The sequence below is a fragment of the Temnothorax americanus genome, unplaced genomic scaffold (assembly GCF_048541705.1).
Source record: "Temnothorax americanus isolate GAGA-0224 unplaced genomic scaffold, ASM4854170v1 Scaffold65, whole genome shotgun sequence".
NCBI lineage: Eukaryota > Metazoa > Arthropoda > Insecta > Hymenoptera > Formicidae > Temnothorax > Temnothorax americanus.
This window is the reverse complement of record NW_027509787.1, coordinates 547,190-573,105: the sequence shown is the minus strand read 5'-3', so window position 1 is coordinate 573,105 and position 25,916 is coordinate 547,190. Positions and strand designations below refer to the sequence as shown.

General features: G+C 37.0%; 1 protein-coding gene and 1 long non-coding RNA gene across 2 annotated transcripts in view; one reads left to right on the top strand and one right to left on the bottom strand.

The window, feature by feature from the left end:
- LOC143905661 (uncharacterized) overlaps positions 1–25,916 on the bottom strand; it is a 256,879-nt gene that overhangs the window by 60,894 nt on the left and 170,069 nt on the right. The gene's annotated exons all lie outside the window — the stretch shown is intronic.
- On the top strand, positions 15,281–19,901 carry LOC143905647 (uncharacterized). Its single transcript, XM_077421187.1, has one exon. The coding sequence runs from the start codon at positions 15,290–15,292 to the stop codon at positions 19,064–19,066; it is 3,777 nt and encodes a 1,258-aa protein (XP_077277313.1). The 5' UTR covers positions 15,281–15,289; the 3' UTR covers positions 19,067–19,901.

Here is a 25,916-nt window from a genome sequence, read left to right as displayed (position 1 = left end):
GAAAGCTGGCGAGGAAGAGGACGTAGAGGAGGATGGGAAAGCTGGCAAGGAAGAGGACGTAGAGGAGGATGGGAAAGCTGGCGAGGAAGAGGACGTAGAGGAGGATGGGAAAGCTGGCGAGGAAGAGGACGTGGAGGAGATTGGAAAGGAAACTGGAGAACAAGAGAAACGAGAGAAGATTTAGAAGGATGGAGGGGTAGAGGAGGTTGGGATATGGGGCGTAGAGGTAGAGGGCCTGATTTTTTTTGTATTTATGTCCCATTTTTTTTTAAGTTTTAATTTAAATTAAATAAAAATAATAAAAAAAATAATTAAAATTGATGTTCTAAATTAAAATTTATCTTCTGTTATAATTGTTTCTTGTTCCATTCTATCTCTTTAAATTTAAATTAAATAAAAATAATATGATAAAATGTGTAAGTTATTTGATAGATAAAGTGTTATTTAAGAAAGGTATTGAAGTTGGCAAGGATTGGTAAAAGAATAACTGATTTTTGCATAAAAAATCACATGTATTAGTTATACATATAATTTTATATAAAGTATCATTAAAAAAAGATTGGTATTGAATTTGGCGATAATCGGTAAAAAGGTTCTTTGTTTATATAGAATTTTTCAACTCAAGAACTGATTAATCAAATCCTAATCAATTATATATGAAATAAGAATGAATTTGCATCTCAACCTCCTCATGGTCGAGGAGCAAATTCATTCTGCACATTATTATTTAAACCGATTTTACCGAGATAAGAGAGAACAATAAAAGAAAGAAAAAAAATATGGATAACGGGAAGAGTGATAAGCAAAAATTTGATCAAATCCAGTTTTAGAAAGCTTCTATATATGTACAAATTCTCCGAAATTTCAAATGTATGTAACACGAGATCTAATCAATCAATTGTGATATACGTATAAACTTTTGCGACAACACATGTAATAAAACGAAAAAGAAATATGAGGAAGCAAAATTGTTTGTAATACGTTTAATTGTTATCTTTTTTTTGTAATTAATATTTATATTAAATATGATTATATTATTTAAAAATTTATTTAATAATTTATTTTTAATAATACAATTATTTTTAGATTTCTTATTCTCGTGTTGTTTTTTTTCAACATAAGTATTTTCTTTTTTTGCATCGTCCTGAGTATTTCCTAAATTCGCTGCTTGCTCGCTTTTATAATTTAACGCTGCTTGAATCAGAAGGTCTTCCTGTTAGAAAGAAAAAAATATGGGTAACGCGAAAAGTGATAAGCAGCAAACGAGAAGAAGAATGATGTAGAAAGAAAGAAAGAGGAAAAGAAAAAGATAGAAAAGAAAAATTTAGAAAAGGAGAGAGCTAACCTTTTTTTCTCGTTTATTTTCTCTCTATTTAATTTTCTTTTTTCTCTCTTTTCTATTCTATTCCTTTTGGTTTTTTTTGTTCAATATTATTTTCATTTACAAGAAGTTTTCGTTTTTTTGTCTTTTCTTCTACGATTTCCAATATTTCATTTATAATAAGTTTCATCGATGATAAATTTTCTTCATATTTTATTATTATTTCCAAAAGTTTCTCGTCCATACCATCATCTAAAACTAAAGAATTTAAAGAATATTTTTTATTTAAAAAAATTAAATTATTATTTATTAAATTATTATAATTATTATTAATTAAATATTATATTTATATAATAATTGTTTATTAAGTATTACTTTTTTCTTCAATTTCATTGATTTTGTTGTCATTTTCCATTTCAAAATATGAAATTAAATATATCTTTAAAAATATATTTTTTAAGGTATATTCAAACGTCTCGGTGACAGATTACTAAAATAACTGACATATAATATGTGAAACTATCAGTTTATACAGTCTTTTTTGACTAATACTCTATATAAAATTACATATGCAACTTATACATGTAACTTTTTGAGCAAAAATCGATAATTCCTTCATCGATCTTCGCCAAATCTTAAAGAAAATGTGTAATTTTCTACTTAGTTTCTAATAGTTTCACATATTATATGTCAATTATTTTAGTATTGAAATTGAAAATTTTCAATTCTCGACCATGAGGACTTAGGATGATGCAAAAAAAGAACCAGAAAATACTTATGTTGAAAAAAAACAACACAAGAAGAAGAAATCTAAAAATAATTTATTATTAAAAATATAAATATTAATTACAATATAATAGATCGCTATCTCAAATATTGAGAAAGCTGCAGCGTAAAACACATTTTTCAAAAATATGAAAACCTCCATAAAATCTATTCCGATTTAATATTGGCAACTTTTCTAATTCTATTATATTCTTCAGTCTTTTTTTTCATATATAATTCATTAAATATATGTACGAATTCTCAGAAATTTCAAATGTGTGTAACACGAGATCTAATCAATCAAATTTTAATGAATTATATATGAAATAGGGGTAGAAAAAACTGAAAAATATAATAGAGTTAAAAATAAATCGCTTTCATCAGTCTTTTCTACCCCTGTTTGATATATAATTATCAGGGTTCTAATTATGTACGGATTCTCCGAAATTTCAAACGTCCCAGGGTTCTAATTATGTACGGATTCTCCAAAATTTCAAACGTCCATAACTCGAGAACTAATAAACCAAATTTTAATTAATTATATATGAAATAGGGGTAGAAAAAACTGGAAAATATGATAGAATTAGATATAGATCGCTATCTCAAATATTGAGAAAACTGTAGCGTAAAAATTATGTACGGATTCTCCGAAATTTCAAACGTCCGTAACTCGAGAACTAATAAACCAAATTTTAATTAATTATATATGAAATAGGGGTAGAAAAAACTGAAAAATATAATAGAATTAAAAATAAATCGCTATCTCAAATAATGAAAAAGCTGCAGCGTAAAACACATTTTTTTTATAAATAAAAATCTGCATAAAATCTATACCGGTCGACCGATTTCAATAAAATTTGAGGAGGACATACTTTCTATGATACTCTATTTGTGTGTAAAATTTCAACCCGGTATCTAAAAAATTGTAGAAGTAGATGCGTGTACAAAAAATCCGTACACACACACATACACACACACACACACACACACACACACACACATACATACATACTTCCGGACATTTTTTACTAATACGATTTTTCGACATTTTAGAACATTCTAAACCTATTTCCATCAAAATCTCGAAAAAAAAATTTTTTTACCATCACAAAGCTTCCTCTATGAGGAAGCAATAAAAATATTTTATTAAAATACATAAATTTTTCTTGTAAAAAAACTTGGCGCTGCTAGACCTTTTAAATAAATAAGGACAACAATAAATAAAAATAATTCAGAGAAGAATGCAATGGGAGTAATATTAAATGATTATCAGCGTGGATGTGGGAGTGAGTGATATGGGTGTGCGTGACTACGCGGACGGCGGATAATGCGGCTTATAATTAAGTATAGAATAAGTTTATTTATTTATTTAAAATTTCGAGGTCTAGCAGCGCCAAGTTTTTTTACAAGAAAAATTTATGTATTTTAATAAAATATTTTTATTTTGTACTGTTACCTCTGTAATTCTTTGTGGCCATTAAAAAATACACATGTAAATAACTTTGTATTTAAATATCTTGTATTCCCTTGTTAAATTTAAATAAAATTTTTTAATCTTATAAAATTGTTATTATACATTCTTTTCTAATTGACACAATGTAAAGATTTTTCAAAGTAGTGCAACAATTATTTTTTGAGGCAATATACATGTTCTCTCTGTAATTGGCGCTCTAATTTAAAGAGATATCATTTCTTTTTTGTAATTGTAATAGATCACTTGAAGCGCGACTCTTCTTTTTGATAAAATAACATAATTTTGTGACGTGTATCACTTGGGTTATAATTTTTTGGAAATAAAGATACTTATACTGTTTAGATTTTTTCGAGATTTTTTGAGATATAAAGATCTAAAACTTGTTACTTAGGTTTTTTCGAGGTATAATACTACCACTTTCTTTTTTTTTTTAGGTAGACTTTTTGGTAAAAGTGCAGATTAAGGGCGACCTCACCGATTTCAATGACCTTGATGTATGTTGTCAAAAGGTCATGACTCTGAGTGACCTTCAGAAGGTTTTAGCCGTCGCTCGTTATTCGTTAAAAAGTTATTAACAAAAAAAGTTTGGAAAATATAGCAGCTATTTTGAGTATTAGAAGGCATAAAGAACGGTAATTATGCAGTAATAGGAACCACCCTCCGATGACCTTGACCTTGACATATGTTGTCAAGGTCACCCTCCTAAGTGACCTTTGGAAGGACGCGCTTTAAACACTTAAATACTTTTAAAGCGCGCCACGAACCCATGTGACCGCATGGGGTGATAAAGAATTACAATAAACTAAGTAGGTTTATATATTCTGAGCTTGTAAAGCGCGTCACGATCCCATGTGGCACCTCGTTTTGCGTGGAAAGTGTATGCGTGAACTATTTCGACATATATATTAGTCATTTATGCCTTCCAATACTCAAAATAGCTGCTATATTTTCCAAACTTTTTTTGTTAATAATTTTTTAAAGAATAGCGAGCGACGGCTAAAATCTTCTGAAGGTCACTCGGGGTCATGACCTTGACAACATACATCAAGGTCATTGAAATCGGTGAGGTCGCCCTTAATCTGCAGTTTTACCGACTTTTTAATATACCAATTATTTTCTGCTTTAAAAAAAGCATTAACTTGTAGTTATGTCAGTGTAGCGAGAGGTATTGCAGTATTAAAGTTAGAATTTATTCAGGCAAAGCAGAGTACAGGAGCGGATCTAAAATCTATATGTTCACACGGTCGCGTATCGATCGAGAGTGAGCCGGCGCTTCGGCTCCTCTATCATTCTGGAATGCGCGCATGCGTATGTTTGTAACACCGTTACCATTTGTATGCGCACAATTGCGATATTCTCTTCACTCCGCCTCAATTTGCGCACCAAAAAAAACTCAACTGTGAAACAAATTCAATTTACATTAAAGTCTCTACGCTTTACAGGTCAAACCCAGTTTTTCACACATTGCTATAAATTTATCTCCGCCTAACGTTTTAGTCATGATATCAGCTGTTTGATCGTTGGTTGGCACATATTGAACTTCAATTATATTCGTTTCTACTAATTCTTTTACAAAGTTGTATTTAATATAAATGTGTTTTAAACGTTTATGCTCCCAACGCTTCAAACAGTGAATCACTGACTGATTGTCTTCAAAGATCAGAGTTGGAGTTACATTCTTTACATCGAATTCCCCCAGTATGTTTCGCAACCAAAGATATTCATTTGAGCAATGAGCCAACGCCACATACTCCGCTTCTGTTGACGATTGTGCTACGGTGTTTTGTTTTCTTGTCCCCCAGGATATTGTGTTTCCATATAATTGAAAAACAAACCCAGAAGTTGACTTTCTGTTTTCCCCGTTACCCCAGTCGGCATCCGCAAAGCCTACAAGTGAGTGGCTTTTATTTAGATTTTTTTTTTTTTTATAAAACAATCCGTAGTCTAAAGTCCCTTGAATATAACACAATATTCTTTTCAAACCTTTCCAATGCTTTTCTAAAGGCTCATTTTGAAATCTACTCAGGTAATTTACCGCGAAGCTAATATCAGGTCTAGTCGTTTGCGTAAGATACATTAAACATCCTACTAATTCGCGATATGGACACTTTTCTTTCATTCTCTCCTTACTCTTGTCTCTCATGAAATTAAGTTCCATCGGTGTACGAACTGGCTTGCAATCACTCATACCGAATTTTGCTAGCAGTTTACGTAGATAGGTGCCCTGTGTCAAGTAAACACCTTCGCTAGTCCAAGTAATCTCAATACCTAAAAAATGCTTTACTTCTCCTAAGTTTTTCATTAGAAATCTAGTTTTCACAGCCGAAATAATCTCTTTGATTTTCTTTTCGCAATTCCCCGTAATTAAGATATCGTCAACGTACAATAGTAAGTAAACATATACTTTTCCGAAAATTCCTATGTACAAACAGATATCAGCGACCGAATTTCTCAAGCCTAAAGTTTTCATGAAAGCGTTGAAGGTCCCATACCAGGCGCGAGGAGCCTGTTTCAAACCATACAAGGCTCTGTTTAATTTACAAATTTGGTTACCCTTCGATTCGACCCCTTCAGGTACTTTCATGTAAATTTCTTCGCTGAGTTCGCTATGCAGAAACGCGTTTTTCACATCCATCTGACATACATTCAAATTCCGCGCATTTGCCACACTCAAAAACGCACGCAAGGTTGTGAGTCGTGCCACCGGTGCGTACGTCTCGTCAAAGTCAAATCCGGGTCGTTGCGAGCAACCTTTTATTACAAGTCTCGCTTTCTTTCGTTCACACTGCCCGGCACTTGCACTTTTGGTCGTAAAGATCCACCGACTACCAATGGCCTTTTTACCCGGAGGTAACTCACACAAAGTCCATGTCTTGTTCCTGTTGAGAGCGTCGATTTCTTTCTTCACTGCTTCCATCCACTCGTCCCTGTCGTCCCTGGAGTCGATCTCGCCGTAGTTCTCTGGAACATCCGATACATAGGCCTCCGCGTTGAAGGCTAGCACTACGTAATTTGGTTTTGGCTTGGCGCTTGTTCTGGAACTCGTACGACGTTGGACTGCAGCTTGATTTTGAGGACCTTCAGGCCTCACTCCAATTACCTCGTCGTCCTTGTCCTGATCGTCCGCCTCCTCAAACACCTCCGAGTCATCTTCCGAAATTTCAATGATGTCGTCACTCTTAATTTCGTCTCTCATCGTTGGCAGCCAGTATTCCGGTTCGACACATTCCAATTCAAATCTGTTCTCGTCGAACTGTATGTCGCGACCATATTCTACTTTATTTTCTCGTAGATTCCATAGTTTGTAGCCGTTTGTCACATAACCCAGCAGTTTGCAAGGCACAGTTCTGGCCTCGAACTTGCCATGAATTAATGCTTGAGGGAGTCGCAGATGTGCGATGCAGCCAAACACTCTTAATTTTCGCAGATCCGGCTTATTTCCGTACCAGAGTGTGGCCGGTATTCCTCCTCTCAATGCACATGTCGGGCTCCGATTTATTAAGTACACTGACGTCCTTATTGCATCTGACCAGAATCTTTTGCTCATATTAGCATTAATTAGAAGACATCGAGCTCGATCACACAGAGTTCGATTTAGCCTTTCCGCCACCCCGTTCTGCTGTGGGGTGTATCGAATCGTCAGTTCATACAAAATTCCTCTCTCGTCAAAATATCTCTTCATTTCATTCGAGAGATACTCGCGTCCGTTGTCACATCGAAACCTGCTAATTTTGCAGTTAAACTTGGCTGTTGCCATTGCCTCGTAAACTTTGAAGTAACGAAATGCCTCTGCCTTTGTCTTGAGCATGTACACTGCTGCAAAATGCGTGTAATCGTCCGTGAAGGTCATCACGTAACAAAATCCGTCGTATGATTCCTTCATCGGTCCCATCAAATCGCTGTGGACTAACTCCAATGGTCTCGTGGTCCTTTTTCGCGAATGGTTATGCGGTAATTTCGCTAGTTTTCCTTCAGCACACACTCGACAGACACTTTGTGACGTTTCCTTGGAATTTAATTCCATTCCGTCGACCATCGCTGGCAATTTCCTTAGACTTTCGTAGCTTAAGTGCCCGAGACGTCGATGCCACGTTTCCAAACTCTCCGCGATTAACGCCGTCTCCGTGTGCAAATTTAATACATCCAAATTCCGGTCCGAGATAGTTGCAACCGCTGCCACTTTTCCGTGTTTTTCTATTGTTCCTTTTCCGTTCTCGAATGCTACTCGATATCCATTTTGCTCGAGTCTCCTCACAGACAGTAAGTTATGTTCCAAACCGGGCACAATTAAAACGTTTTTAATAGTTACTGCGTTCTTCCGCCCGTTCACTGAGCAACAAACTACGATTTCTCCGCACTTTTCCGCTTTGAGCGTGCTTCCTGTCTTCGCGAGTTGTATCGACACTGGGTGTTTCAGTGGTTTTACATTTTTTATTGGTAGATTTCCGTTCCCAAGATGCTCCGTGGCACCTGAATCCAGAGCCCAATCCTCTGTAGTTCCACCCGCACGTGCCGTGAAACAAAAATTGTTTCCTTTGTCCTCTGTGGAAATGACCGCCGCGTTAGCCGACCGCATTTTTCCGCACACATCACAACACCGATCACCCGTGTGAGCCATGAAACACGATTCCGGGCAACCGTCCTCGTCGTGATCGCACGAGCCGACCGCCGTGTTTGCTTTCGAGTTCGCGTGTTTTTCAGGCTTCTTACATTTCGCGCGCACGTGCCCGTAATTCCCGCACTTGTGGCACTGTACTTTAGACTTATTTTCTCCGCCTCTCGACGGCCTCCAGCCCGAGGATCCTTTCCGTGCCGAGAACGCATTTGCAGGTTCCACTGAATGCTTCTTTTTTCCCCGATCCGTGCGTTTTGCTTCCTCGTCGAGCAGACGAGTTTTCACGAAGGCAATCGTCAATTTTTCCGCCGATATTGTCTCTATCGCCGTGACAACTTGATTGTATTCCGCCGGCATCGTTAATAGAAGATGGCACACCAGGTCCGTTTCCTCGAGTGTTGCGCTCGTCGATCGAAGTTCCCGAATCACTTTATCGAAATTCAGAAAGTGGTTTGCAAGCGTGTCACCGTTCGGATCGAATTTCATCAGGAGTAGTCTCTTTCTTAAAAGCAGCTGATTTGCGATGCTTTTCCTCTCGAACGTCGTAACTAACACATTCCACATATCGCGAGCGTATTTGCAGTCTCTCACATATTCCAAGTGACTGTCTGCGATCCTTTGAACGATTTGCGAACGACACTTCCTATCAGCAGTCTCGCATTTAGCCCGCTGTAGTTCCTTTGTGGCCCTCGTGGTCGGCGCGTCCTCCTCCCGTATCATCACTCCTTCCGTCCAGTCCTTCTCCGTGTATTCAAGGAGCTCCAGCTCGTTCAGGAGGGTCTCCATCCGAAACTTCCAGCTTCCAAAATTTGTTCCGTCAAACAACGGAATCTTGTACTGCACGTTATCACTGTTTGCCATTTTTCAATCCCAGCCTATTCACTTTTAAACCGAACACGTCGCGTGAGTCACTGGGCCCATAACCTGTAGTTATGTCAGTGTAGCGAGAGGTATTGCAGTATTAAAGTTAGAATTTATTCAGGCAAAGCAGAGTACAGGAGCGGATCTAAAATCTATATGTTCACACGGTCGCGTATCGATCGAGAGTGAGCCGGCGCTTCGGCTCCTCTATCATTCTGGAATGCGCGCATGCGTATGTTTGTAACACCGTTACCATTTGTATGCGCACAATTGCGATATTCTCTTCATAACTCTATTTCTATTAGCTTTCTTAACTATATAGTTAAACAAGATAATAGAAATAAAGTTTATGCTTTTTTTAAAGCAGAAAATAATTGGTATATTGAAAAGTTTATATAAATAAAAGTGTAATAAATACAAAGTCAAATAATAGCGCATAATTAAAGTAAGGCGCCAGATTATTATAGGACTATTATTACTGTAATTTCATGCACTTTTACGTTACTACGCATGATCATGTGTGTCTACATCATGTCAGTATGAGAGACATTCTAACCACGCAATTATCAATTTTAGTGCTTATTGAGAGCGACATTTTTAACTTATAGATTCATGTTTTACGCACCAAAATACGCCAAATCGGTGAGGAAGCCCCTCTCCTTCATCATTACCTTTTTTAAATCACATTTAACTGCAATAATTAAATTATTTATATTTATATTATACATGTATATAATTCATTTAGTATTTAAGATTCTTTATCAGTAGTAGGATGATCGGCAGTAAAACGAGAAGTTGTAGAATGATCAACTGCAGGACGAGAAGTTGTAGGACAATCAATTGCAGGACGAGAAGTTGTGGGACGATCAACTGCAGGACAAGACGTTGTAGGACGAAAAGTTGTAGGATAGGACGATTAACTGCAGGACGAGAAGTTGTAGAATAGGACAATCAACTGCAGGACGAAAAGTTGTAGGATGATCGACTGCAGAACGAGAAGTTGTAGGACGATCGACTGCAAGACGGGAAGTAAGCCAGTCATTAAAGACAATCAATTCACTTTAATTACAAAAGTTTTCAAATTTTGATGGAATATTGGGTGAGTTGAAATAACAATAAATCTCATTTTGCAACCATCCCCGAGGTCCGGAACATGCTAAACATTGCAAAAAACGTTAATTTATTATAACTTTGCGAAAAAAATTGCAAAAATCTTGCAAACTTAAAGCAATGTCTATTGTAATATTTTCCACAATGTGTTAGATTTGCAACCTATTTCGAGGCACACAACATTGAATTTCTTTTATAAAATAACGTTTTTGTTTTGTAACGGTGCGCCCCTTACGCCAAGGCATCGTCCCCGGCCACCACCCGCCGGATGCCGCCCGACCAATTCTCCGTCGGGCGAGGACCGGACGCGGTGCGCCCTCAATTTTTAATTTTTTAAAACGCACCGTGTGCGCGGGAAATCCGCCGCACCGGTGCCTTCCCGCACGACGCCGACAAGCGCCGAAGCGAGCCAATCCTCGCCGAAGCGAACACGCGGGATCGCGCTGCTCCCACCACCGCATCGTCGCCTGACGATCGGTCTCCCTCCTGCCAAACTCACCGCGCCGAGCGGTATAAAAAGCCGGCGCGCTCGACGAAAAGAGACTTCGTCTTTACCACGGCTCTCCGTTATTCCTGACGAAGCTACCCTCCGAATCCTAGGGCAACACGCACAACGAGGTCCAGAGTTCTGGTTCTCGACTGAGGGTTCTCAGAGTGTTCCCGACCTCCCTGAACACTACCCCGACGGCCACGGCACCGTGGGGTCGAGCGTGCTCGGCCTCGCCGCGAGGGTTCTCGCGACCGTGATCCCGGGATCCCGCCATCCTCCGGTGCAAGGTACCGCGCTATCCTACCCGTGCATGGACTATACCGCGTCCCGTATGTAATCTACCGCGTTCCGTTATTGGCATATGTATTCCTTCGGTTCATATAGCATAGCTCCTGCATTCTGTTGTCTGTAGCCGCGTTTCGTTTGTAATATACCGCGTTCCGTATGTAAGATACCGCGTTCCGTTATTGGCATATGTATTAATTCGGTTCATACCGCATAGCTCCTGCGTTCTGATGTCTGTAGCCGCGGGCCGTAGGGAATATACCGAGCGGCGTTATTCTCTCCTCTGCATACCGCACCTTGGGGCGAAAACTCGAGTTCCGATATTCCGTATACCGCGCCGCGTGCACCGGCACTACCGACCACTGTAACCTACCGCGTCCAGCTTGCGTGTAATACCGAATCTTGAATAAAGTGCATGTTACTGTCACATGGCAAATTGATTACTGTCTCTGGGCCTTTCATCGAACTCCCGATTCTGTAAACCAGTCCGCGTTCGATAAAGTCAGGCCGTTACAGTTTGTAACTTGGAAAAAAATTGCAAAAGTGCTGCAAACCGATAGAATAATTTTTACAACTGCCCCGAACAATTGTACCAATTTGCAACCTTCTGCAATGTTACACGCAACATATTTTGTTTTAAATCAATGATAATATATACCTATCTCATATTAGTCGCACGTGAATTTCTTGCAGTTTAACACTTTGTCAGATTTCGATGTTGTCTAATTATTAAAATGAAGGAGCCGCGATCCATCCTGAATTAACAATGTGATGTAGCACAGGGTTAAGAGGTAACCGGAACGGAGACGTGTGAGAGCAGTCATTCCGAGTCAGAGGACGGCATCGAACTACTTAAAAATACAGAATACACGAGTGGGTCGCAGAAGAAAAACAAACAAAGAGAGAAATGTTACGTAGCACTTATAATTCGATCATATAGCGGATTAAGATTCTCGGTGTCTTTTGACGTAGAACTACGTCTTTCTCCGCGGTAAGGGGGGTACCCTCGGATGCAACGATGCAACGAAAATATGTCATACTTTGAACGTTTAGATCTTTGAAACTAATAATCGTAGAATAATTAGTAACATCTCATTTTAAAGCTTAAGAAGTCCCATTTATGATAAATCCAGACCGAACTCTCTATTTCTTACCGTTTCGATATAGTAGCGTTTGAAAGTTTAGTAAAATTTCTTTACAGAATATCGATTTGCTAGCTTTGAATGAAAACTGGTTGAACAATGATGAACGATTGAACATTAAAGGTTTCAAATGGATAACCCAGTATAAACGTAAAGATGTGAGAGCAGGTGGGGTTGAAATATATGAAAAAAACGAATCAGAAACGATGGCAAGGCCTCACATACTAATGAAAGGTGATGGCGAAAATGAATTACGATTGGCGGATGCAGACAAATACGGAGAAATATGCGCAGTACAGGCGAAAATAGACAATAAAAAATGTTTATTGATGTCTGTTTACATAAATCCAAACCTCTCAATGAAGAACATAATAGATTTCATTTCACGAAATTTACATGCTTATAGCCCAAATGTTTGTAAATTAGGTTCAATATTATTTGAAATCCTCTTTAGGTTTTTTATTTCCGTGATCCGAATTATGCTTTTCTTCCATTTTTCGTTTTTCAAATTGTTCGTTTTCGTGATCCAAATTATGCTTTTCTTCCACTTTTCGTTTTTCCGCTTTTCGTTTTTCCGCTTGTTCGTTTTCAAAATTTAATGCTGCGTTTATTAAAATTTCGTCACAACCGTCATCAAATACTAGAATTTTAAAAGATCAAATTTATTCAATTTATATTTATATTAAATTTAAACATATGTATATAGATAAATGTAATTTTAACTTACAAATCTTATATTCTTCCATTACTTAATTATCTTCTTTCGCTTCTCATAAAAATATATTAAAAATTGATATAATCTGGAAATTCACTAAATGACATATGAAATGTGAAACTTGCAACCTATGAAGTTTACTACAGATTAAATTTTTGATCGATTGAAATTAAATTAGCGCCAAACAGCTGTGCTTTTATGACATGCTTTTGACATGTTATTGCTAATTTCGTATTGACGTAAAGTATTATAAAAAATGTTATAAAAAAGAAATAAAGGATTAAGAGAAGCATTCAACACGACTTATTCGTAAGTATATACAATTATATTAATATATATATATATATATATATATATATATATATATATACACTAAAAAAGTTGCTGATATTATAAAATGCGTTTTGTATACAGTTTTATCGTGATAGTAAGAGAAACGTGGAACAGATTTTTGGAAAAAGTGCAAACACTTTCCTCAAGCAGTCCCCGATTTATTAGAGTTCTTTCACGTATTATTAAAAACTTAACATACTGGAAAACATTCTGCACCTCATTTATCCTGCGATTATCCTGCGAGCATTCTGTGCATCTTTCATCGAGCAGTTTCCGAAAAATTTTATTTTCCTAGACGTAAGTTTCTTAAAAATAATAATTATCTCTGCGAATTTCGGTTTCCTTTTACATTCGAATTGAGGATAAAAAACGAAATACTTTTATTATATATATATATATATATATATATATATATATAAAATAAAAGTATTTCGTTTTATATATATATAATACGGTAAAAACTTTATACTACCGCAAAAAATTTGGAAAGATTCAACGAATTAGTTAAGATTGAAATTTAAAAATGCCGAGAAAATCGAGAGAAAATTACTTTAAGAACCGACGAAAATTAAAGAAACAGCTTGAGAGGAACAAAGTGATAAGAAAAGGAATGCTAAGTCATCAACTGAAAGATCACGCGAACATAGGAAACGTCAAAAGGAGAGTGCTAAGTCATCAACTGAAAGATCACGCGAACATAGGAAACGTAAAAAGTCATTTCGCCAAGATGAATTTAAGCAGAGTTCGACTCAAAAGGAAATTGATATATCTATTTCGAATTTAGACCCACAACCTTCTACTTCAAATTTTCAAAAAGAGTCTAATAATCCAGAACAGATGGAGATTGATGTCAATGAATCACAAGAGTATATTAGGCCAGAAAATTATCATGAAATTTATATCCAGGCAACTAATGAATTTGAAAAATTGTTTTTGAGGAACGATTTTGGACACGTATGTGATGTGTGTGACCGGATATGGTATAAACAAGATTTATCTAAAGTTTATCAGAAACATATAGATATTCTAGAACGAGACTTCAGCGAGGAGCATGATCGTATAAAAGACTTTAAAATTTGTTCAACATGTAGACAGTCATTGTCATCAGGGAAAATTCCTACGCTGAGCAAATCAAATGGCTATAAATATCCAGATCATCCGCCAAATTTACCGCCGTTGGATCCAATTACAGAGCGTCTCATATCACCAAGACTACCGTTTATGCAAATACGTCGACTACGATACGAAAGCGGTACCTATAAAATAATAGGACAGGTGATTAATGTTCCGGTAGAAGTCGATAACATGGTTAAGCAGTTACCACGACAACTTGACGATGATTACGTAATTAATGTGAATATAAAAAAACATATTATACATAAATCGTCGTATTTGAGTGGACAAGTTAAGAAACGAACTGTTAAAGAATGGCTACGTTACATGGTAACAACACCTTTGTATAAACAATACAAAATTTGTTCTAATGAACGTGATATGAATATCGATAATGTACATCGACCAAGTACGAGTAAAGCATGTGACAGCGGGAATGATGACGACACAATAGAAATAATTGATAGTGATAATGATAAAGAATTATTGCTGGGACATCAACATACAATGCTATGGAACGAAAGTAAATATTTAGACATTGCACCAGGACAAAACAAAATGCCATTAAGTGTCATTTACGATATGTATGCAGAAGAATTATCATTTCCTGCAATATATTACGGTCATCCAAGAATTTATAAAGAGGGTATCAGAGCAACAACATTCAGCATGGCCAATAGCGAAATTAGACGAAGAGACAGACGCGGTGTGACTCCACAGCATATACTTTATATGGCTGTAAAAATTTTACGATTGAGAGTAAAGGAGGGATTGCATTCAACTTTTAAAGTTCATGCCGCTGCAGAGAACATTACTCGACGAATGATCGAAGATAAAACATTCATCGATGAGTGCGTTGAGAAAAATCTCGCATTTCTGAAGTCAATACCTAATTCAATGCAATATTGGAATACACGTAAAAAAGATTTGTTTGCTATGATTAGACAAATTGGCAAACCAACAATGTTTCTGACAATTAGTGCTAATGAGATACGTTGGCCTCACCTTCTTAAGATACTGTATAAATTAAGTAGAGAAGGTAACGGTGTTGAACTTAATGACCCAATGAATGAATTACGAGCGTTACAACGAGCTAGTCTTGTAAATGAAGATCCTGTAACATGCTGCATATATTTTAATAAAATTGTCAATGTAATTATGCGCATTATATCATCCCAAAAGCTGTATAATCCTTTTGGAAAGTATCGAGTTGTGGACTTCTTTAAACGTATAGAGTTTCAAAATCGAGGGAGTCCACACGCTCACATCTTGGTATGGTTAGATAACGATCCAAAAGAAGTTATATCAGAGAATATGCCCAAAACCATCCAACTTATTACAGACTTGTGTTCAGTGTCAGCCACAGATTTGCAAGAAACATACGCTAATCAAGTGCACAAACATACGTTCACATGTTATAAAAAAAATGATAATAAGTGTCGCTTCAATATACCATATTGGCCTATGGATCGAATACGTATCTTGCTACCCATTACTAAAAACGATGGTCGCAGAGATGCGTTGAAAAAGAGAGCTATCAAATTAAATCAAAAACTGAACGAGAAATCTTACAATACACTCGATGAGTTTCTGGAAGATAACAAGATAACAATGAAATACTACTTGGATGTGATCAGAGCTTCAATACGCAAAGCAACAGTTATTTATAAAAGAAACATGAACGAATTGTGGACAAACACTTTCAATCCATGGATAGCTAATGTGCTTAACTCAAACATGGACTTGCAGTTCATTATTGATGAATACTCGTGCGCAGCATACGTTGTGGAGTATGTGAATAAGAGCAATCGTGGAGTGAGTAATCTGCATAAACAACTAATTGAATTACAGACAGAACATCCCGATCAAGATTTTATTGGATTAATGAAGAAAGTGTGCATCAATTTATTGAATACAGTAGAAATGTCTTGCCAGGAGGCAGCTTGGTACTTGTTGAGACAATCCATGTCTGAAGCAAGTAGAGAGGTGATCTTCGTTCCTACTATGTGGGCAAGCGAACGTGTAAAATCATACAAGAAGAAGAAACAGATGGATATGGAAGAGTTAGACGATGATTCGACAGACGTCTGGACTTTGAATGTGTTACAAAAGTACGAACAACGACCGAGGCAATTGGAGGATATTTGTTTGGCAGACTTTGCTGCATGGTATGTAATAAAAAACAATAATAAAGATTATAGAAGGAGACAACATGCTAGAATCCTGCGCTACAGCAATTATGACATGGCTGAAAAAATGTCAGAATACAAACGAGAAATGGTTACGTTGTTCGTTCCATTTAGATGTGAGCACATTGAAATTACTGATCATATGAAGTATCTACAGCTGTTCGACGAACACCGTGAAGCTATTATGAGAAAGTTTGAAGAATATCAACAGGTTGACATAAATAAATATATCGAAGAGTATAATAGATTATTTGAGGGTCTACAGGAAGAGTGTGATGAGATTGACGCAAGACAAGAGCTTGGTGTACAAACGATGGCCACTACCGATGCCAATAACGATGACATTAACAACATTAATTTTGGGAATTTGACGGCAGTTGTGCGACAGCGCACTAACGTTTTGACAACAGAGGAGTTTTGTGAGAAGATGCGCATGACCAATCCAGAACAACGAGACTTCCTGCTTACCTTGCTGAATGCATTGATAAATGGAGACAAAAACGTGCAAGTGTTTTTTACTGGTGTCGCAGGTAGTGGAAAAACATTCACTCTAAACTTGGCTAAAGAAGTGACAAATAGATTTGCTCAAACACATACTACAAGAACCAATGCGTACGTGGCATGTGCTTCAACAGGTAAAGCAGCAGTAGCGATAGGAGGAACGACCGTTCATTCTGCTTTTAGGATAGCAATATCAAGACGAATTAACGCAGGATTGAATAGAGAGACAATACAAACGTATCGCAACGCATTTGCGGGTGTCAGAGTTGTGATCATTGACGAAGTGAGCATGATAGGTGCCGACATACTTGATAAGATACACAGTAGAATGTGCGACATCACGGGAAACTTTGATGATTCATTCGGCGGAATGAATGTCATCTTCTGTGGTGATCTTAGACAACTTCCACCTGTAAATGCTACACCAATATTTAAACCATTAAGAAATTCTCTAAACAGTGCTGCTCTTTGGCAATCGCTTAACTTCTATGCATTAACAAAAGTAATGAGACAAAGCGATGTAGTCTTTTCCACAATACTTACCAAGATCGGTAACGGAGAAAGATTGAAAGATGATGAGACAAAGTTGTTGGAGAGTCGTTTCAGAACAGTGGAATGGTGTAACGAACATGTTCCAGGGGCCATACGCCTCTACCATCGCAATTGCGAGGTTGAGAAATATAATGTTGAAGTAATAGAATCGACGTATATTAGCGAATGCAATGACATAATTCAAGGTTATTGTAGCGACCAAGAGTTGGATAGTGCAAAGAAGAAGCTGTACAAATTGAGTGTCACTGAGTGCGGTGGATTGCCATACATGTTAAAACTATGCGTAAACAAGCCGTTTATGGTAAACAGTAATATTGACGTAGAAGATGGAATAGTGAATGGCGCAATTGGTGAAATAAAATATTTGGAATACGACGAAGAAGACGAGACGAAACTCAACAGAGTGTGGCTTAAATTTGAAAATAATGACATTGGAGCGAAGTTGAGAATAAAATCTAGACCGTTGGTTGTCAGCAAATCAGGAGTGTTGTCTAATGAGTGGACTCCAATAACAAAGAGACATGCAACCATCTCCATTACAACAAAAATTAAATGTAAACGAATACAATTTCCGTTGTCACCGGCATGCGCAATGACTATCCACAAATCACAAGGAGGTACATTTAACGAAATCATTTACAATTATCACAAGAGTCAAGATCAACAGCTCGTGTATGTCGCTCTGTCGCGAGTTACATCTATCAACGGATTGTATCTGACGAACAATACAAACGATTATAAATTTTACCATTATAAAGAGAATAACTCGCCAAAGATAATAGACCTCAGGAACGAATTGCAACGTTTGGGAAACTATAAACTCACAACTGTTTGCGAGAAAGCTAAACAATTTTTGTGTAATGCTATTAATTCAATAATGAGCTATAATGTTCAGAGTTTGAGAGCACACAGTGCTGATTTAGAAAGAGACACTATTTTACAGAATATCAATTTGCTAGCTTTGAATGAAACCTGGTTGAACAATGATGAACGATTGAACATTGAAGGTTTCAAATGGATAACCCAGTTTAAACGTAAAGATGTGAGAGCAGGTGGGGTTGCAATATACGAAAAAAACGAAGCCGAAACGATGGCAAGGCCTCACAGACTAATGAAAGGTGATGGCGAAAATGAATTACGATTGGCGGATGCAGACAAATACGGAGACATATGCGCAGTACAGGCGAAAATTGACAATAAAAAATGTTTAGTAATGTCTGTTTACATAAATCCAAACACCTCAATGGAGAACATAATAGATTTCATTTCACGAAATTTACTTGCTTATAGCCCAAATGTTTGTAAATTAGGTTCAATATTAGAAAAGAAAGATTACAATGATACACCCATCATACTAGCTGGTGATTTTAATTTGGACGTATCCAAGCGTGAGAACGAAAAGTTCTTAGAGTTGATGCGAAACAAATTTGGTTTACATTTCTTATCAAACAAAGAATCTACAACAATGGGAGGATCTTGTATTGACATGGTGTTCACGAGACATGTAGATAACTTAAGTTGCTATAGATATATTTCTTACTTCTCTTATCACAAGCCAATAATAGCAATAACTACTAAAAACGATGATAATACGCATTGAAATTCTACTAATATTAATTTAGAATCAGCATTAATATCAATTTAAAAAATAATATATTTGAAACATTTTGTTTAGAGTTTTCGTGCATGTAACGCGGAGAGCCGACTTGTAGTTAACATTGCAATGGAGAAAATTAAAATTGATAGATTGCGTAAAGAATAGATTTGCGTAAAGATTGTTTTTTGCATGGACAATTATATGTAGGATTATCAAGAACAGGAAATACAGAAAATAAATTTATATTAATATCAGAGAGTAAGAAAACACATACATTCGACAGAAATGCATTCTGCGATTGGCTTATACCGAGGGTGGGGGCCGGGGGAGGTTTTTAGCCGGTGCAAGCCCGGCATAACCCTAGGGACCGGCCCTAGGGTATGCATTAGGCATTTTCCTCCTCCAACGAAAAAAAAAAAAAAAAGGCCCAATATCTCAAAATTTACGGATATTAAAAAATTCACGTTGAAAAATTAAAACTTTGTAAAAATAAAAATATATATATTTAAATTAAAAATTATTATTAAACTGAGAGTAAAAAAATTAAACAAGCACAGTAACAACTGTGCCGCAAACACGTAGAACTACGTCTAATGCACAGTAACAACTGTGCCGCAAACACGTAGAACTACGTCTAATGCACAGTAACAACTGTGCCGCAAACACGTAGAACTACGTCTAATGCACAGTAACAACTGTGCCGCAAACACGTAGAACTATGTCTACTGTCATTATAGGACATATCTAACTGAAACAGTAACAAATGTGCCGCACAACAACAACGTAGAACTACATCAACTGTCACTATTTCAGGGTAAAGTATTCAGCGAGTGAAAGTAGACGTAGGGCTACGTCAACTGTCTTTCGCGAAATAATAGTGACAGTTGACGTAGCCCTACGTCTACTTTCACTCGCTGAATACTTTACCCTGAAATAGTGACAGTTGATGTAGTTCTACGTTGTTGTTGTGCGGCACATTTGTTACTGTTTCAGTTAGATATGTCCTATAATGACAGTAGACATAGTTCTACGTGTTTGCGGCACAGTTGTTATTGTGCATTAGACGTAGTTCTACGTGTTTGCGGCACAGTTGTTACTGTGCATTAGACGTAGTTCTACGTGTTTGCGGCACAGTTGTTACTGTGCTTGTTTAATTTTTTTGAGATTATTATGTCTTTTGACATAAAACATCTCCGCTATCTCTCTCTTTCTCACATTTTTCTCCCTATGCAAAACTTCGGTAGTGGACCATTTGAAATCGTGCCCGTGCATCAATCGGTGCTTGCTGACTACGGAGCGCCTGCTCTCATCTTTCTTAATGTCCACTCAGGTGCTCTTTCACACGAGTTTCCAAATGTCTTAATGTTTGTCTTATGTAGGACGCATTACAATCGTTGCAGTTGATTTTATACACCACACCTGTTTTCTTCATGTTGTCCAGTTTGTCCTTGCCAAGTCTTATAATTGAGTCGAGTTTTTTGGGAATCGTGTGAAGAATCTCCAAGCCACATCGACTCACAGTACGGCGAATATTCTCGCTTAAACCTTTAACATAAGGAAACACTATATGTCTCCGGGCATCGAAAGTACTGCCGACATTACTCGAATCGATGATGTCCTTGCGATAGTTTAACTCATTTAGTTTCTTGTTAATTTGCTTGTCGATAAAATTTTCAGGGAAGCAGTTATTTATAAGAATGTCTCTTACGGTTTCAATGTTAGAGTTATGAAATTGTTTGTCCGAAAGTAAAATTGCGTGGTCAACTAAGCTTGTAATCGTGTTATTTTTGTACCTCAGTGGATGATTGGAGAAATGGAGAAAGGGGATAGCCCCGTTAACTTCTATTTCATGTGTGAATTTTAGACGCGGGTGATAGGTATTGAAAACTGTAAAAACATCCCCGATTTTGCCTTTAGGTATTATGGCAATGACATCATTGACATATCTGCGGAAAAACGACAAACAAAAATCAAGCGAGGCACGGCAATAAGTCTCCAGATCCTCCATTACGATGTCGGCCAATACTGGTGATAGAGGAGATCCTATCGGGCTGCCAAAGAGATCTGTTCGTATGTGTTTCCGTTAAAACTGAAACTCGTAGATCTCAGTACCAACTCAATAGCATGCAAAAATTACGGCAAACTGAGCTTTGTGATCTAAGAGATATCTTGCCAGCGTTCCTCTATTGCCTTAAGAACTAACTCCTTAGGGATATTGGTGAAGAGAGCGGTTACGTCAAGGGAAACGAGTACTTCGTCGGCCTTGATCTCACTGTCATTGATTTCTTTCACGAAGAACCAACTATTCTTGATATGAGACTCGGGCGAGGACTCGGGGGTGCGGATAGAACGTTGTAAATGTTCATGGAGAAAAGAAGCTACGTTATATAATAGACTTCCCAGTACCGAAACAATAATCCGTAGCGGGAAACCATTTTTGTGGATCTTTGGCAGCCCGTAACAGCGTGGGAGATTACCGTTCGTACAATTTAAGCGTCAGTAATCTTTGTCTTCGATGATGCCTCCGTCCCGCCAAGATCTGACAAGTTCATTTAATTTCGATGAAATTTGTTTAATAGGATCTTTTTTTAATTTCTTGTAAGTGGACTGGTCATTGAGCAATTCAGCCATTTTCTCCAGATATTCCTCTCTGTCCATAATAACCGTAACTTGACCCTTGTCAGCTCTCCTAACAAAAACATCCTGGTTATCACGCAAAAATTTTTTACATTTGGCATACCTATCTAAAATGTAGCGGTCGACCCTATCGACATGATTTTGATCTACTAACTCTGTATGGAACGAATCTGTCAACGAGCCTCGCACGCTATTAACCGCGCTATCTGGAAATTTGTGAACATTTACTTCAAAGTTTTTAATCACTTCTAAAACTGAATTCGCGCGGTCTCTATTGTCGAATTAGTTGATTGGTAACGCGAATCTATCACCCAAGCTCAGTAAACTCGAAACCGAATCCGATATTTGTTTGTTACAAATGTTGACTAACCACCTCGATTTATCAATCTTCGAAAAGGGATCTACCGAGATGTTTCGCTTTCTCATTATCCAATTAAATTTGATGATTGACTTAACTTTTAAAGTATTGTTATATTTCATGACCTTGTCATTGTTTGAATCGAAAAAATCAATAACCAAATTCTCCGGTAAATTTTTGAATAACTGTTTTTTAATGTTTATAATTCTGGATCTTAAGCGTTTCAAAAGATAATGGCAATCACCGATTTCCATATTCAACATGACGACCTGGCTCCGTCTTTTGAGATTATCTAACTTGCGTATAGTGCTGCCGTATAGTGCAGCCCTGCTGCCGTGGAAAAAAATGTTGAACTTTGTATTATAAATGTGCGGCGGTAATACATCATATTTCCTACAACGAATTAAGAAAGTGAGCTGTTGGCTCAATCTGCAAATTCTGTTCTTTATGTTGATCCATGACTTCATCAGACGTGAGTTCGGAATCGTGTCCGTAATTCCTTATGATGGTCTCAAAAAATCCATATTTAGTCCAAAACACCATCGTTAAGGAGGGAGACTCATGTCTTTGACTCTTTTTTTGATAATTTTTTATAAAGAACTGAGAGTATTTATTGAATCCTAATAAAATACATGATAATGTTGACAATCAAATGTACAAGAAAAAATTTTTTTATAGTAGAAAAAATACAAAATGGCGGCGCTGCAGCTGTTCGAAGTTGTCGTCTAGATTTTGCGCGGGAGAATGCCCAGGTCCTTGTAATGAACTGAAATCAACGAACCAAAATTTTTTCATTAACTTATGATTCTCCGATGCGCATGAATCTAAATTTAGCAAAAAAAAAAAGAAATTGGAAAATAAAAGACGTTTTATATATAAGAAAATTTCACAATTTCAAATTTTGTTAAAACGTCCTCTATTTTTCAAATTTTTTTTGCTAGGTTCATGCGCATCGGAGGATCATAATTTAGTGAAAAATTTTTGGTTCATTGATTTCAGTTCATTACAAGGACTTGAGCATTCTCCCGCGCAAAATCTAGACGACAACTTCGAGCAGCTGCACTTTGTATTTTTTCTACTATAAAAAAATTTTTTCTTGTACATTTGATCGGCAACATTATCATGTATTTTATTAGGATTCAATAAATACTCTCAGTTCTTTACAAAAAATTATCAAAAAATAAGGTCAAAGACATGAGTCTCCCTCCTTAAGGTCAGTGGTGTATAATAAATTAAAAACTTATTTTCTTCGTCAGTGAATTTTTCTTTACTTTTTGATGATTGTATTAATGTACTGAGTATTTATTGATGGAATGTGAATTAAGGAAATCGAATACAATATTTTGACTCCGACGATTGTTACATTTAGAAAGTTTTGAAGTGTTAGGAAAATGATGATTTCTTCATTTAAAATCAACTACTTTACGATTTTTGCAGAATTGAAAAAGGGAACAAGACACTCTCGAGTTCCAAGTTTTCTCAAATGCAATAATTTGTAACTGAAAGTACTATGCAATTGTTTTATCGTAGTTGAAATAAAATTTCGAGCATAACATAAAAATCACTATAGTTATGGAGAGTTTCCGTCTCTTACTGCCAGAAGGTCCAGAATTGTTAGAAACGTTTATCTCCACATTCTCAGGAAAAATTTTGTCTATAAGTATCGGTTCTTGAAATAAAATATCAGATGCTTAGCATTCCTCGTCCAATAATGTGTCATTGCTCGAGCAATCGAGGTACGTGTCTAACGGCGCTCCGAATCTGTTACTTTGGGCACAAAACTGGTCTAATCGGGTTTCTAATTCTTCGTTGTCGCTGTCCGATTCGACGTGATCGATTTCCTTGGTATTTGCGCAAGATTGTCCGTGACAAAAGAAGCAAATGTTAGAACATTTTAACCCAGCTTTCCGACAGCCACATTGCTTTTAACATCCTTTTTCGTACTTGCATGTGACGAATTTTAATAATTCTGCCGGCGCTGGTTTCTGCAATGTGAAGATGGGCATCAAGCCATTCGGTCCTTGCTTCCAGCCCCAAGATTCGGCTATTTTCTTCTTACCCATCCATTGTTGAACTTGATGGTATGTACGCAAGAAATGTTGTCGTGCCGCAATTTTTGTTGGTGGCAAACAGGCAAGGTTAAATTTGCTTTTTGTTGTTGAGCGCCCAAAGCCATTGTACCATAATTCATTCAACGAATCGTTGCGTTGACCCCCGTACAAAACGACTAAAACTTTCTCTTCCGCGTCGTCAATGACATCTGGATCGTACGAATCTTTGAAGTAGTTAAATTTGTAATTTTTTTCAAATTGTCAGTCTTTTTTAATAGTGACGTAATTTTAATTTTTCCCTGGTTGAATAATGCTGAAGTTGTGTCATAACCCGTAAAGGCATGGTAAAATAAAATGTGTTCCGCCAAAGTTGGATCTTGTAAACTCGTGGAAGAATACAAACATTTTGTAGACTTTCCTTTTCCAGGCTTCATAAAATAAACGTTATTTTAAGTTTTATTTGCAATCCCGGTTAAAATAATTAGTAAATCAATATCTTTGCCAACGATAACAACTGATTCATAGTGCGAGGTCATTTCCAAAGCTGTTGAGACGATGAGCGTATCCGCATTTTTTCATGTTGTTTTACTGAATGTCCGGCATTTTGGAACTTCTTTTTCAACATGGTTATTAGACGCGCCTTATTTTTCTCATTGGAGAGAAATTTCTCTTGAGACATTGTTGCACTCATTAATTCCTCAAAAAGAATGTCTGCAGATGTAGGTTTTGTTGATCGTCGTAATCGTTCCGAAGTTTTTGTGCTTTTCTTTGCGATATCCTCTGAATACCCATCAAACACGATAACTGCATTTTTCCCGTAATACTTTTGTATATACTTAACATACGTGTTAGAAATGAATGAAAATATCTCACTTTTTCTCCAAACAACTTTGTGCAGCAAAAACCCGCCATCAATCACATAGCAGACATCTTCTGAAGTTACTGTATCCCCTATTGGTTGAAACAAAGAGTACAGCTGATTTTTCACTTTTGCGCAAGCCAACTTCATCAAAGAGAGATAATGGGTAAGGAGCAAGTTTGTATCGAAATATTTTTTCAGTTGATCTTGTGATTCTTTGGCAAAAGAAATGCGTTGATACAGTAAAGCCGGATCGATTGGAGTAACAGTATTAGCAATCTTCACGGACGATGTCATTGCTGACAAAGAAAGCACTCTTTTTTTCGTGAAAAAAAATTTCACTGAAATTTTGCCCAACTATCGCCTTCATTCTATCCAGCCCAATCTTTTGAGAGTTGTGACAATTGATATTAATGCCGCCAACAATCCCGGTACTCAATGAAACAATGCTGTACAATCCATCCACTGGAAAAGGTAGATGCTCTGATAACCATTTTAGTAGTTTTTCAACATCATCGTTGTCTCTCGTCTGTCTAGTTGGTCTCGCATCGACGTGTTGTTCCGTACTTGATGATAATACATCTGTAAATTCTTCTATCGCCTCCGACACCCTCTGCATGATGGGCATGCCCAAAATCCATTTCGATGAAACACTGTCGGTTAGTCCTCGACCTTGCGTTAATCCACCAGTGCTCTTCATGGACCTCATCAATGTTTGTTCAATGATCATGTCGCTCCAGATTCCCGACCAAAATTTATCTGATCGCCTAATGGTGAAGAAACCTTTTCGTATAAAATTGCTGCACTCACGGAAATTCATATTTGATTGAAGTTGACGCATATCTTGTAAGTACAGTTGGCTTGACAAGGCGTAGTTAAAATGCCCAGTAGCGTGAAAAAATGGTAACATTTGTTCGATTGTTGACAAATGCAACTCCCAGTTCCCTG